At 35.6% G+C, this 13455-nt stretch overlaps 1 protein-coding gene across 4 annotated transcripts in view; it reads left to right on the top strand.

The window, feature by feature from the left end:
- The window catches only part of ELP4 (elongator acetyltransferase complex subunit 4), a 135736-nt gene that overhangs the window by 43869 nt on the left and 78412 nt on the right, over window positions 1-13455 (top strand). For all 4 annotated transcript variants that reach the window (XM_087718719.1, XM_087718712.1, XM_014071894.2 and 1 more), the window contains exons 5-6: window positions 11396-11535; window positions 12921-13005. In XM_087718719.1, the coding sequence (XP_087574845.1) occupies window positions 11396-11535; window positions 12921-13005 (225 nt within the window). The remainder of the gene's footprint in view (window positions 1-11395; window positions 11536-12920; window positions 13006-13455) is intronic.

The following is a 13455-nucleotide window of genomic DNA, read 5'->3' as shown; positions in this document are numbered from 1 at the left end:
ATATATACTATCTCCTTGGTTGTTTAATAGATGGATCAATGAATGTATAAGATATATTTGTAGTCACATTAGATGTATGTTGATTGGGACCATGAATGTGTATATAATTTTTATACAGCTAATGCTACATTGTTGGCTGAGATCCCAAATTATTTTCAGTGAATGCTGAATGGATTGTATGATGCAATAAGAATTCAACATTATTATATGCAAGACCATAGTTGTTGGGAATTATAAATAAATGGGGAAAGGAATCAAATAAATGAATTTGTGTAAAAAAGATGGGGAAATTAAGGAGAAAAATAGTTGTGCAAATGATGGCATGATAAGTGGGTGGTGTAGGATCGGTGGTGGGGTACGACTGGTATGCCCCGGTGTGTGCGTACCGGTCCCTGCTGGGAGGTACCGTCCTGGTATGATGCTCCAGAGGGTCCGCCCACCCGCCCACTCTCCTTACCGCTATTTGAGCCGATCGGTGCTTTTGCACACATGCACGGAGCGTAGGGCACCTGCATGACGCTCTGCTGAGCAGCTGGAACGTCGCGGGCGGTAAGTACGTGTGGTGGTTAACGGGCCCCATTGCAGCGTACCAGTTGCAACGGTATCCAGAACCCATCACTGTGTAGGATGATCTGTTGCAAGAAAAATAGTTGTTAAAAAAAGCAAAACTCTATAAGAGCATGTTTCTGCCCTCTTTATTATAAAGAAGTTGGAATATTTGTGAGGAGAAACAGAAATAAATTGTATTCTAGTGCCATGGGATATTCAAGAAGTATGTGAGGTAAAGCTAGGGGAGGTACATTTAATAATTAAAGAGTAACAAATGAAGATGCTGAATACAAAATGACATTTTTTTTTAAAAAAATAGTGTGTTTAGGTAATTTAGTCATAAATAAAATGAATGAGGATTGAATCATAAGACATACAGTATGTGTAAAGAATGAATATTTTGTATAAGATGAGTGTTTTTAGTTAGAGAGCATGACTCTAACTGTAGTTCTTAGGGTGCTCATTAATAATACTTTCCTCATTCCCAACTATGGATTTGTTGTTGTTGTTCTTTCCCTGATGTAGAAGGGGCATCTCTGATAGTGACCTAGAAATGGCAAGAGTTACACATTAGGCACTGAGAATAGCAAGAAGGAAATAAAGTTTTCACTAAAAGTTTGTATTTTCGAACATTTAAAATGAAGCTTTGTAGCAGCAATGCAGAAATGACCAAATAATTTCATTTATACTGGCTCCCCTCCAGGGTTTCCATAAAGAGTCAGGATTTAATTATTCTCTTAAAACATAACAGAGTTTTACAAAAAAAATCATAATCAAATATTTAAACTAAAGAATATATATTAATGCAGCACTCTCCTATAAACTTCCCATTTTGCTTTATTGGTTTTATTATACTGATATAAATAAGATTCAGTTTTATTCTAAAAAATAAAATTGAAATAAGACAAAGTAGTTTTATATGACTTGGCATGTTTAATGTTCTATGAGGCTGCACAAAGTTGACTATGCTTTTCTATCAAAGAAATGATCTGTACATGGTAAAACGTCAAAAACAGCCTGTAAGGACAATTATATAATCTCTGCATTATTAATATGAAGGCTTTTGATGGGTACAATCCTAGCGTTTACTCATGAACCTCTGTCTGGAAGATTAAATAGCAAATTAATTGCAGTTCCCAAATGACCTTGCAGGCCTTATCTCTGAATGTACATTACTTTATAACATTGTTTTTCCATCCTCTTTTTTCCTCTCATTCTCTAGCTGTTTCAACCTTTTCACCTTATTCAGCTAGAATAAAAACTTCAAGCAAGACCTTTTTAAAACCCTTCTTTCCATAGCCTACATTACTCCCAAAGATCAATGAAATTCTTAAGGGCAATGCTCTATGAGTTACAAAGTTGCATACCAATGTAAAAATGCATATGTGAAAGTGGTGTGTATCTCTGGCCTAGTATCTATTCCTTTTCTTACTATTCCAGTTTCCATCCATATTTAATCACTCTAAATTATATTGTTTTTTAGATGCATAAAGAGCAGCCAAAATGGGCAAATTTGAATGTTTTGCATCCTTTTGAATTAATTATTTTTTGTATATATGTTAGTCTATGGCAAAATATAATGCTAAGTGATTGGAGCACTATTTTAATTTGTCCCGAATGCTTCAAGATCAAAAACTTGAACTGAAAGACAGTTGGAAACATTAAGGTAGTGATAATTCAATTCAATGTATTGTATTTGATTTGGCCTTTTCTTTGGTCTTTCTTTGTTACAGGTAGACACACAGACATACAAAAACACTTTGTACACACAAATCCTTATGTCTATGTTTGTTTTTGTTTGGTTTGCATATATTTTGTAGACTACTTTTTATTGGTGTCCAGCTTCCTGTCACCGTCTTCTACTACATTTTGTTGAAGCAGCATCACTTCCCCTGCATCCTCTGATCATCTTATAGGACAAAGTTCAAAGACTATTTTGTAGAGCCAATAACTGTCATTACTCCAATACAAAATAACACCAAATACAGTTAGCATTTAAAACAAATATAATGAGAGAATCACAGATAATCAATGTTATTATCCTTGATTAGAGGTACTGCAGTGGTAAATGCTTCTTTGAGGGTAGTTCCCCCAACTCTTAAAGACATTGTGGTTTATCCTTTTCGTGAAGTTGGCCTTCAGTTCCAAAGTGTCTTGGAGGAAACAGAATAACAAAGTTGTAAGGGACCTTGGAGGTCTTGTAGTCCAACCCCCTACTCAAGCAGGAGACCTATGAAATTTCAGACAAATGTTATCCAATCCTTAAAAATCTCTAGTGATAGAACAGCCACAACTTCTGGAGGTAAGCCATTCCACTGATTAATAGTTCTCACTGTCAAGAAATTTCTCCTTAGTTCTAGGTTTGATCTCTCTTCGAAAAGTTTCCATCCATTACTTTTTAATCTGCCTTCTAATAGCCTAATAACCCTCAGATATTGGAAGACCGCTATCATGTTACCCCTATATCTCTCTTCGTTAGACTAGATATACCCAAGTCTTGCAACCATTCCTCATATGTTTTACCTCAAACCCCTAATATATTTGTTGCCCTCCTCTGCACTCTTTCTAGAGTCTCGATATTATTTTTGTATTTTGGTAAGCAAAATTGGACACAGTATTCCAAGTTTGTCTTACCAAGGCAGTATAAAGCGGTACTAACATTTCATGGGATTTTGATTCTATCCCTCTATTGATGCAATGTAGGACTGCATTTGCTTTTTTGGCTGCAGCAGCATGCAGTTGGTTTATATTTAAGTGATTGTCCGTTAAGAATCCTAGATAGCCTCTCACAGTTATTCCTGTTGAGACAGGTACTACTATTCTATACCTGTGCATTTGGATTTTTCTTGCCTAAGTGTAAACCTTACATTTGTACCACCAAATTGTATTTTGTTGGATAGGACCTGGTATTCAAATCTGTTAATATCCTCCTGTATCCTAAACCTATTTTCTAAAGTGTTGGCTATTCTCCATAGCTTGGTGTTGTCTGCAAATTTGACGAATTCCCCTTTTATCCTAAAGCATTTATAAAATGTTGAAGAATACTGGGCCTGACATAGAACCTAGGGGTACTCCCCTGCATGCTTTCCTCCATGTAGAAGTAGTTCCATTGAGGACTATACATTGAGTACAGTTAGTCAAACAGTTATGAATCCATCTGATGGTGATGTCTATCCCACATTTTTCTATCTTACAAACAGTAGGTTGTGATCCATTTTGTCAAATGCCTTACTGAAGTCCAAGTATACTAAGTCCACAGCATTTCACTTTGTCAAAGAATTTTTGACAAGCTCATATTGGCTTCTAGTAACAGCTTTGCTTGTTTCTAGTTGTTTGCAGATCCATTGCTTGGTTATTTTTTTTCAGGTATTGATGTCAGGCTGATTAGTTTGTAGTTTCTGGATTATTATTTTTTTTCTTTTTCTGAAGATGGCAACTACATCAACTCTTTAGCAGTCCTCTGGTAGTTGCCCAGTGCTTTGAAACATGCAGAAATCTTTGGAACATATGGTTCAGTGGTTCTGAGATCATGTCTGTCAGCTTCTTCAGAACTCCGGGATGTAATCTGTCAGGTCCCAATGATTTGAAGTCGTCTAGAGTGGATAGGTGTTGCATTACCATTTTCTACCTATTTTGACTTCTAGCAAGTTTATCTGATTATTGTAACATTACATGGCTACATCCATCCTGGCCTCCTTAACCTTTCATTGTCTTTTGATACCCCCAAACTATGGGGGTTTTCTGGACTGAGCTAGGAGCTTGGGTGTGGGAACTACCCACGTCTCCTTCCTTTGGAGCTGGTTACAGACATTCTTTTGGAGAGAAAAAAATCTAGCCCTAAACCGCTATTCTGAATTTTGCCTCTGGGTTGAATTGCCTTCTCATTCAGTGTTCAACATCAACATTATACTGCTGAGCAAGATCATCTTTCAAAATAGGATAAAATAGCATCAATATGCTGATGATACTCAATTACACTTCTCTACCCTGCCAACCAAGTACTGCTGTCAAGGTTCTTTCCCACTGTTAGAGACAGTGGGATCTGAATAGAGAACAGTAGCCTTTAGCTTAGCCTTAGCAACACATGAGTGGCTATGGGATTTGGACTCCCGGTATCTAATGATTTTTCACTTTGAATGAAGTAGCATTACCTCAGACAAAATTGATGGACATTTGGGGGATCCTTTTGGTCTCAGAATTCCTGCTTGAATTCTGAGCAAGTGCCAGCTATAGCTTAAGAGAATTTTGCACAAATCCGTTTTTTTGTAAACTGTTTTAGATCATCACAATTTTAGATCAGATCACTTATATTTCAGTTACCTCCTCTTTGGATGTTTATAGTACACCCCACATGCATCTGCCCTTGAAGAACATACAGAAGTGAGACAGCCAGAGCTAGGCAGTTTTGAACATATTACATGTAACTTCATTGCTTTATGAGCTATACTGGCTTCCAACAAATTTCTGGTGCAATTTATCTATAAAGCCCAATATGGCACAGAGCCAGGTTCTATGAATTACTGCCTGCCTCTGATTGTACCTGCTCATCACACTATATCTGGGAGAAATTGTGTGTTCTAAGTCCCTTTTTGCTCTCCTGTTCATTTTTTGCTTAGTTAAAAATGATTAAATCATCAACATCTCTGTCATATTTATAAATAAGCATCACTGATAAAATAATTTGGATAGTTTTACATAGTTTTATTATTTTAAGAGAACTTGAATGAACCTAGTGAACAGCTACTTAGATATGACCCAGTAGTGTGTTGCAGCTGCCAAAAAAGCCAACACAGTCTTAGGCTATATCAACAGAGGGATAGAATCAAGATCACATGATGTGTTGGTACCGCTTTATAATGTTTTGAAATAACTGCATCCAGTTTTGGTCACCACTATATACAAAAGATATTGAGACTCTAGAAAGAGATGTCTGGGAAATTGAAGCTAAGTCATATAAAAAACGGTTACAGGAACTCAGTCTATTGACGAGAACAACTAGAAGTGACATAATAACAGTTTCCCAATAACTGAGGGGCTATCACAAGGAAGAGGGAGTCAACCTATTCTCCAAAGTATCTGAAGGCAGGACAAGAAGAAATGGATGGAAACTTATCAAAGAGAGATTCAACCTAGAACTAAGGAGAAATTTCCCAATACTGAGATCTATTAATCAGTAGAACGGCATGCCTCCAGAGGTTGTGGGTGCTCTATCACTAGAGGTTGGGTAGTCATTTATCTGAAATGTTATAGAGTCTCCTACTTGAGCAGTAGTCCTACTTGAGTTGGACTAGAAGACCTTGAAAGTCCCTTCCAACTCTGCTATTGTTATCTTCTTCCCTAAGAGATCATTTGGGACAATTAAATAGTATGTGACATATAGTGATGATCGAAGGTACTGGTGAGGAAATTTCTCCTAGTAATATTATTATCTCCTGTTGCTTTAAAGTTTAAACCCTTTAAAGCTTTAAACAGGATTTCTTAATTGTAATTTAACAATTCTTGTTGCATATACACAGTTTGAGCTGCAAAGTCAAAAAATTTGGGAGGCAGTTTAGCTATTTTCTATAATTGGCTAAACATGTGAAATTCAAGTTTAAAAGATTGATATGTTTATAACAAGCACAGTTTTCACGTGCCACTTTATCTCTTTTCTTCCCCCCCTTTTTAATGAATGAACCTCTTATATTCTTAGGGCAATATATAAACTGTCACAGCATGAAATCAATTTTATGCCTTGATTCATCCTAAAACTGAGTATTTCTAGCACATTAGTATTGCAATCAGAAACATTAATAGCAGGCAGGACTACAAAGGCATATTCTGTTCCTTGGTGTTGTAGTTTATTTCTCCTTGTGCATGGTAGTTGATAAAACCCTATTTATTCTTAAACTAAATTATCTTACACTTAAAAGAAATGTATTTTCTTCCTTTTTTGCAGCCTCTGTGGTCATGCTGCCACTAAGAAAGATTATTCATGCTTACTTGATTCAGGTGGGCTTTTTGCAAGCTTCCCCACTAGTTTTGGGAATGTGGTACATTGAAGTCTATTCATTGGCTTCTAACATAGACAGGCTTTTATTACCTAGTGTTTTATTGCAGCCAAATCCTAGGTCTCCATGCAGTTGTAGGCACTGTGCTCATTCTTTAAAATCAAGAAAGGTTATCACCTACCTTAATCCATGCAATTGTATGGATTAGGGACACCAGTGTTCCCCAGGATTCTCAAAGAGGATCCTGGAAAATTCTTGTTTCTTCTTTTTTGCTGTTCTTACTGAATTCTCTTGGGCCTCAGTAAGGATTTGCATCTGAAATGGGCAACCTGGAGCTTTTCTCAATGAAGACATCAGATCAAAGTTCAGTTAGTCAAGGCCTTTCTAAAACATTAAGGGGGTTTGGGCTTACACAATAAAAAGATGAGCTCTGGCAGAGATTGCAGTAAAAACATTCTATCAGTAATCCGGATAAAGAATAGATTATAGGGCAAAGAACAGCCCTTGTTTAAATTGCTTTGAGAAGTCGAAAACTAAATAAATTGGAACTTGTGATTTATTTTTCAGGAGGCACATATTTGGTTTTAGTTTGCTTAGTATTTAGAATTGGTCTATCATATGACCATATTTACTATAATAGCTAAAAATAAAAAAACATCTACTATGGTATTCAAGTAATTTTTAATATCTAATACTCTGTCCTAAAATACGAATAGTAAATTTAAAAATAATTTTATGATTATATTTGTCTTTTTTAAAAATACTAAGTTTTATATTCTTTTAATTAAGCAATAATTAGCTTCTTCAGTTATTCTGATTTTAAAAATACAATTTTCAATTTTTATTTGCTATTTTTTAAAATCCATAACAAATGTAAGTATTTAACACAAACAGGATTTCCAAAATTAATTATACAAATATTTGGTGTTCTTTATATATGAATAACCTTCCTATCCACCCCACACACAGTAGGTGGGAGAAATTAAAAGACATATGCCGAATAAGCAATATTGTAAAATACTAAACTCTGTCAAACCCTATACTCTTTCCCCTCCCACACTCCAAACCTCTTTAATTTAAAGCGAAAGCTACTATAACTGTTTATTATTATTCTGTACAATATCAACCTTTTAAAAAATTATAATCATATGAAGAAACTGCTAATTAATTAACGGAAACTTTTTTCACGTTATGTGTAAGGTAATAGCCATCATTGTTCCCATTTGTTAGAAAAATATTAGTATAAGAATACAAGATGTGTAGTGGAGGGTTCCTTAGAAATTCCATTAATATATCTCTTCAATGGGATATCTCACTAATTCTTAAAAGAGAAATCTGAATATTGTTCATAACATGTACTGCTTTGCAATTCATTTTACAAATTAAAATATAATACATTACAAAGCAAAAGTGCATTCTTAATTCTGTTATGAGTATACATATCCCCTATTATACTGGGAATAATCAAGCACTTTTATAAAGGTGTGATATTCCAACAGACTGTGTTGGAAGGGGAGCCTTTTCTTTCAATTTCTCTGAAAGACTAGTTTCAATTTTCTTTTTTATTTCTTGTACATGCTACTATTTTAAGAATTTATTTCTGCATTTGTTTGCTTTTCTGGTCTTTCCCAACCTTGTTTCGTTTTTATCCCATTTCTTTTAGATTAAGTCTTGTTGGTCATTACGGAGACATTTTGGCTGAAGAGCAATGTAATGTTTTAAATGTGGACTCCTTGGTACTCTCTGACCTAGATGGTTTTTTTTCAGACGTGTCATTACCACACTATGTAACATCATCAGCTCAATGCTTTAAATAACATATCTAGATAAGGCAGCATTTAACAGTATCAGTTCCTTCTTTCTGCAGCAACCCAGGCAAGTCCACCTTCTCTTTTTTTTGTTTTTTTGTTCCAGATCAGATGCAGGTAGAGGAGAACAAGGGAAGGAAATCCCATTGTGCAAAGAAAAGTTTGTTCAGATAACATAAGCTGAAGCCTATAAATATACTTGAAGTTGTGTATATATAAATATCAAGATGTGATTAAGAACCATTTTAGTAACAATCACATAACAGGTTTTAATATTATCAACAGCAATTGTGTATTTGAGAGTAAGGATTCTGGCCTAATTTTATAACTGTTTTATTGAAACACTGAGAGGTTTTACTCTTCTACAGGGACGATTCTTACTCTTTGAAATGGGTGATTGGTTCTGTCAAGCTAACAGCAAAGTGCATGTGTGTTGAGAAGAGTAAACTGTCCACTGAAGCAGGGTTGATGTGATTTTTGCAATATATCTACAGCTTTATAATGTTATCCTATAGTAATAGACATGTACATTTGATAATTGGGGAAATCCTTCCTCAGCTGGGGAGTTGGTTGAGGAGATTCTAGTTCATTGTTACTGGAAAGCCTTCATTTACTATCTATGATTCAAGAGGAATAAATATGTTAGTGATGGTTAAGTTATAAAGTTGGGACATAAAATTACTCAGGTTGTATCTTACTTGAATGTTAAGAATTAGTAAAGAATTAAAATATTTATTTACCAATCAAATGTATAAGTCTGCTCAATGCATAAACAATTCTGGCCCTCATACAAATTAGAGCACAATACAATAATGGGGGGAAAAGATGATAGCCCGTGGATCCACATACCCTATACATTCATATAATTCATTCAGAAGACTATTATTCTTGTAGGAAAGGAGCCAGGTCTTTAAGGTTTATCTAAAATACAGCAACGTTGGGGCTATGTGAACTTACAGAGGCATATTACTCCTGAGAGCAGCAACAGTTTTAAAGATAGAACCTAGAGCAGGGCTGTCAAACTCCTGGCCCATGAGCCACATGTATCAGGTGCTGCCGATGCCCACACCCAGTTTAGTGAAGGGGGGGGAAGTCCGGATACGTCACATGACACCACCATAACGACGTGAGTTTGACACCCCTGACCTAGAGCATGCCCATTCTGTCAGATCTTATTAACAAAGACAGTGGGAGAGAGGGGATTCTTCAGCTAGCCAGGTCCTAAATCCAGTGTTGTAGATTAATATACATATATAGTTATGTAAAAAGAAAATACGTCCTCTTTTTGAGTTCTATGGTTTTACATAGCAGGACATAGTAAAAATCATCTAGTCTTCACTGTTCTTAAAAGTAGGTAAATGTAACCTCAGATGAACAGCAACACATGACATCATTTCATCATTTATTTTACAAAAAGAAAGCCAAAATGGGGAAACTATGTGTGAAAAACCTTATAGCTTCCATCGGTAAGAAGTCTCAGTAGCAGCCAGCTGCTGCTAATCAAGTGCCCTTGATCAATTTATCATCAGCAAGTGTGACTACCTCTATAAAAGCCAAAGTTTTAGAAGTTTTCTGGTCTCCAGCATTGGGATGGGTGTTAACATAATGGCAAAGAGAAAAGATATCAACAATGATCTTAGAGCAACAATTGTTGCTGCCCGTCAATTTGGGAAGTGTTATAAGGCCATTTCTAAACAATTTAAAGTCCATCAATCTATAGTGAGGAAGATTCAGTGGTGAAATTCAAAATAAATTTCTACCGATTTTGTGGGCGTGGCTTTGTGGGCGTGGCAGGGGAAGGATACTGTAAAATCTCCATTCCCACCCCACTCCAGGAGAAGGATACTGCAAAATCCCCTTTCCCTCCCCACTCCTGGGGGAAAGATATTGCAAAATCTCCATTCCCAACCCACTCTGGGGCCAGCCGGAGGTGGTATTTGCCAATTCTCTGAACTACTCAAAATTTCCGCTACCGGTTCTCTAAAACCTGCTGAATTTCACCCCTGGGAAGTTTATTCACAAGTGCCAAAAATTAAAGACAGTTTCCAATCTTCCCAGGAGTGGATGTCCCAGCAAATTCACCCCAAGGTCAGAACATGCAATGCTCAGATAAACTGCAAAAATTCCAAGAGTTAAATCTCAGGCTCAGGCTTCAGTTAGCATGCTAAATGGTAAAGTTCATGACAGTACAGTTAGAAAAAGACTGAACAAGTATGGTTTGTTGGGAAGGGTGGCCCAGGAGAAATCCTCTTTTCTCTAAAAAGAATATGGTAGCACATATTAGATATGCAAAGTTGCATCTGAACAAATCACAGGACTTCTGGAATACTGTCCTTTGGACAGATGATACCAAAATGGAAATGTTTTGTGCACAATGCATAATGCACGAAAACCAAACACAGCATAGAAGAAACATCTCATACCAACTGTCAAGCACTGTGGTGGTGATTTGGGCTTGTTTTGCAGGCACAGGACCTGGATACATTGCAGTCATTGGGTCAACCATGAATTCTTCTATATACCAAAGTATTCTATAGTCAAATGTGAAACTATCCATCCAACAACTAAAGCTTGGCCGACATTGGGCCATGCAACACAATAATAATCCCAAACACATCAGCAAATCTACAATAGAATGGCTGAAAAAGAAAGAATCAAGGTGTTGCAGTGGCCCAGTCAAAGTCCAGACCTCAAACCAATTGAAATGCTGTAGTGGGACCTCAAGAGAGCTGTGCATAAACAAATGCCTACAAACCTGAATAGATTCAATAGTACAGGTAGTCCTCAATTTATGACCCCAATTAAGCCCAAAATGTATGTTATTAAATGAGACATTTAATTGAATTTTGCCTGATTTTACGACCTTTATTGCCCGAGTGGTTAAATGAACTGTTGTAAAACAAGGACTACCTGTAGATGGCTTTGATTACCGAGATTCATCATGAACCCTAACAATTAGATGTCACTAGATACTTTGGCCTTTAAAATATTTGTATATTATGTGCTATGTATTATTCAGAGAATAACATTCATTGTATGTTTTCACAGGTAACCCACATACCCTTTTCAAAATTTGGACACTACTTTGATTTATCTAAAACAATGACTCCAGAACTAATCCAAAATATTAATTGGGATGGTTTTTTCATTCCTGAAGAAGCAGGCTTGGATATTGATGAAAAGTCATGGTGAGTTCACAATTCTTGGGCAGAAAAGAAGGCTAATTATAAAAATATGTTGACTGGCCAAGAACATAAGTAAAACACTTCACAGTTTGCCAGTATTTTCACTATATGTTGACTACACCTCTTAATTGCATAAAAACCAGGGTTTGAAAATAATTTACTCTTGTTAATTTATTGATAGATACTCTTGGACCTCACCAGAATTTTCTCTCTGTGCCCACAAAATACTAATATAGTTAAGTTTCGTTACTAGTCAACTGTAATATTTGCTATAGCCTACTTTAAAGAGTTGACTCACTGTTAGACAACAAATTAAAAATGAGAAAAACCCTATTAACATATTATAGACAGAGTCTAATTGTTGGAAATACTTTTATTTTAGATTCTTCCATCCAGTATCAGTATATAAGTATGATATATGGAAAGGAAGGAAGGAATAGGAATTATAGCAGAGACACTTGTTCTAAAGGAAAGAGATATACGTCTTGTGGATAATTTGCTTTCCGGAAGCTACATTAAATGCTGCATTTTTGGTGGGGATGAATGCTTTGAATTAATGGAATTACAACTATTGAGATGTGAGGAAAAACATTCATGGACAACATGATTTACAGACTGATCTGTAAACCACTTAGAGTCACCTCATCAGGGAGATAAGGCATATAAATTTAATTAATTAATAAAGTGTGTCATTTGTATTTTTTTTTTCATCTCAGTGATCTTAACCATTAAAAAGTCAAGTTGCCTTCACCTGATTTTTTAGCTACCTGGTTCTATAACAACAGCAGTTGGAGCCAGAATAATAAAATAAAGGCTGAGGAGATCTGCATGCGGAAAACCCTGTGAGTTTCAAAACTCCCTTCAGATCTAGCGAGTTCCCACCTTTATGTCTGAAAGGAATAGTACTTCCACAAGCATAGCTAATATACAATATGTAATCCTCCAGGAGTTATTGTGATAACTTCACTGAAATTTGGAAGTGCTGTGGGAATTGCAGAAATGAGGCTGGGGTAGGCACATGAACTATCAGCTATTCATCTATCTTCTAGGTCTAGTAGATTTAGATAGGCCTAGTCAGATTAATAATGACAAGGATTCACTTGGTTTATTAAAGTAGCTCCCTGCGGCTCATTGATGAACTAAAGTGCTGGAAAGACAGGGACTAAAAACAACCAGAATAGTTGTTTTATATTTATTATTTTATTTTAAGAAATTTATATTCATGCATGATCAAGGCGGCTTACAGGAATTTAAAATGCTGCCACACTGAGCATTTGTTAATTAACTTGATTAAAGACATTTACTTCTTATCTCATTTGTAAGATTGAATGTTTGAATGTTTCAGCTAATAAAAAATATATTAAATAAAATATTCTGGCTCTCTTTAGTAAAAAGGCATGCGCTTATACCAGACTGCTTCATTCTATTCAGAAAGTCATTTGTCAACAAGGATACAATGGGTCCACTTTTCAGGTATTAAACTTACTTCAGATATTTACAAGCATATAAGATGCACATTTTTATAATGTCTGAATGGATGATTCAGCAACAAATACGTTTGATTCCAAGCACTGATAACAGTTTCACAATTGTTTTTTTGATGACAATTTATGAGAGACTTAATGATACATTTTTCATTTATATACTGTATATTTGTGGTTTGGAAAAAATACAAATGTTTAGTGTATAAAGGATTAACTTTACTATCTCATTCTCTTAGAAATATGATAATGCAAAACACCAGCAGTTGAACCTCTGATCAATTTCTCCTTACAATTCTACATTCTTTTTCTCATTTTATTTATTTATTTTTGTACTTGTCAAGAAGAATTTTCCTATTTAATTTAATTCTCAGCTTATACATAGCTTTATGGGTAAGCAGATTTTTTCTTTAGAAGTAGAAGTGCCCTTCTGGATAAGTAA

Source organism: Thamnophis sirtalis, unplaced genomic scaffold, assembly GCF_051295495.1.
Source record: "Thamnophis sirtalis isolate CommonGarterSnake01/CBP01778 unplaced genomic scaffold, rThaSir2_p1.2 scaffold_1, whole genome shotgun sequence".
In the NCBI taxonomy this organism is placed as follows: domain Eukaryota; kingdom Metazoa; phylum Chordata; class Lepidosauria; order Squamata; family Natricidae; genus Thamnophis; species Thamnophis sirtalis.
The sequence above is the reverse complement of the archived record's forward strand: the minus strand, read 5'-3'. Positions and strand labels throughout refer to the sequence as shown.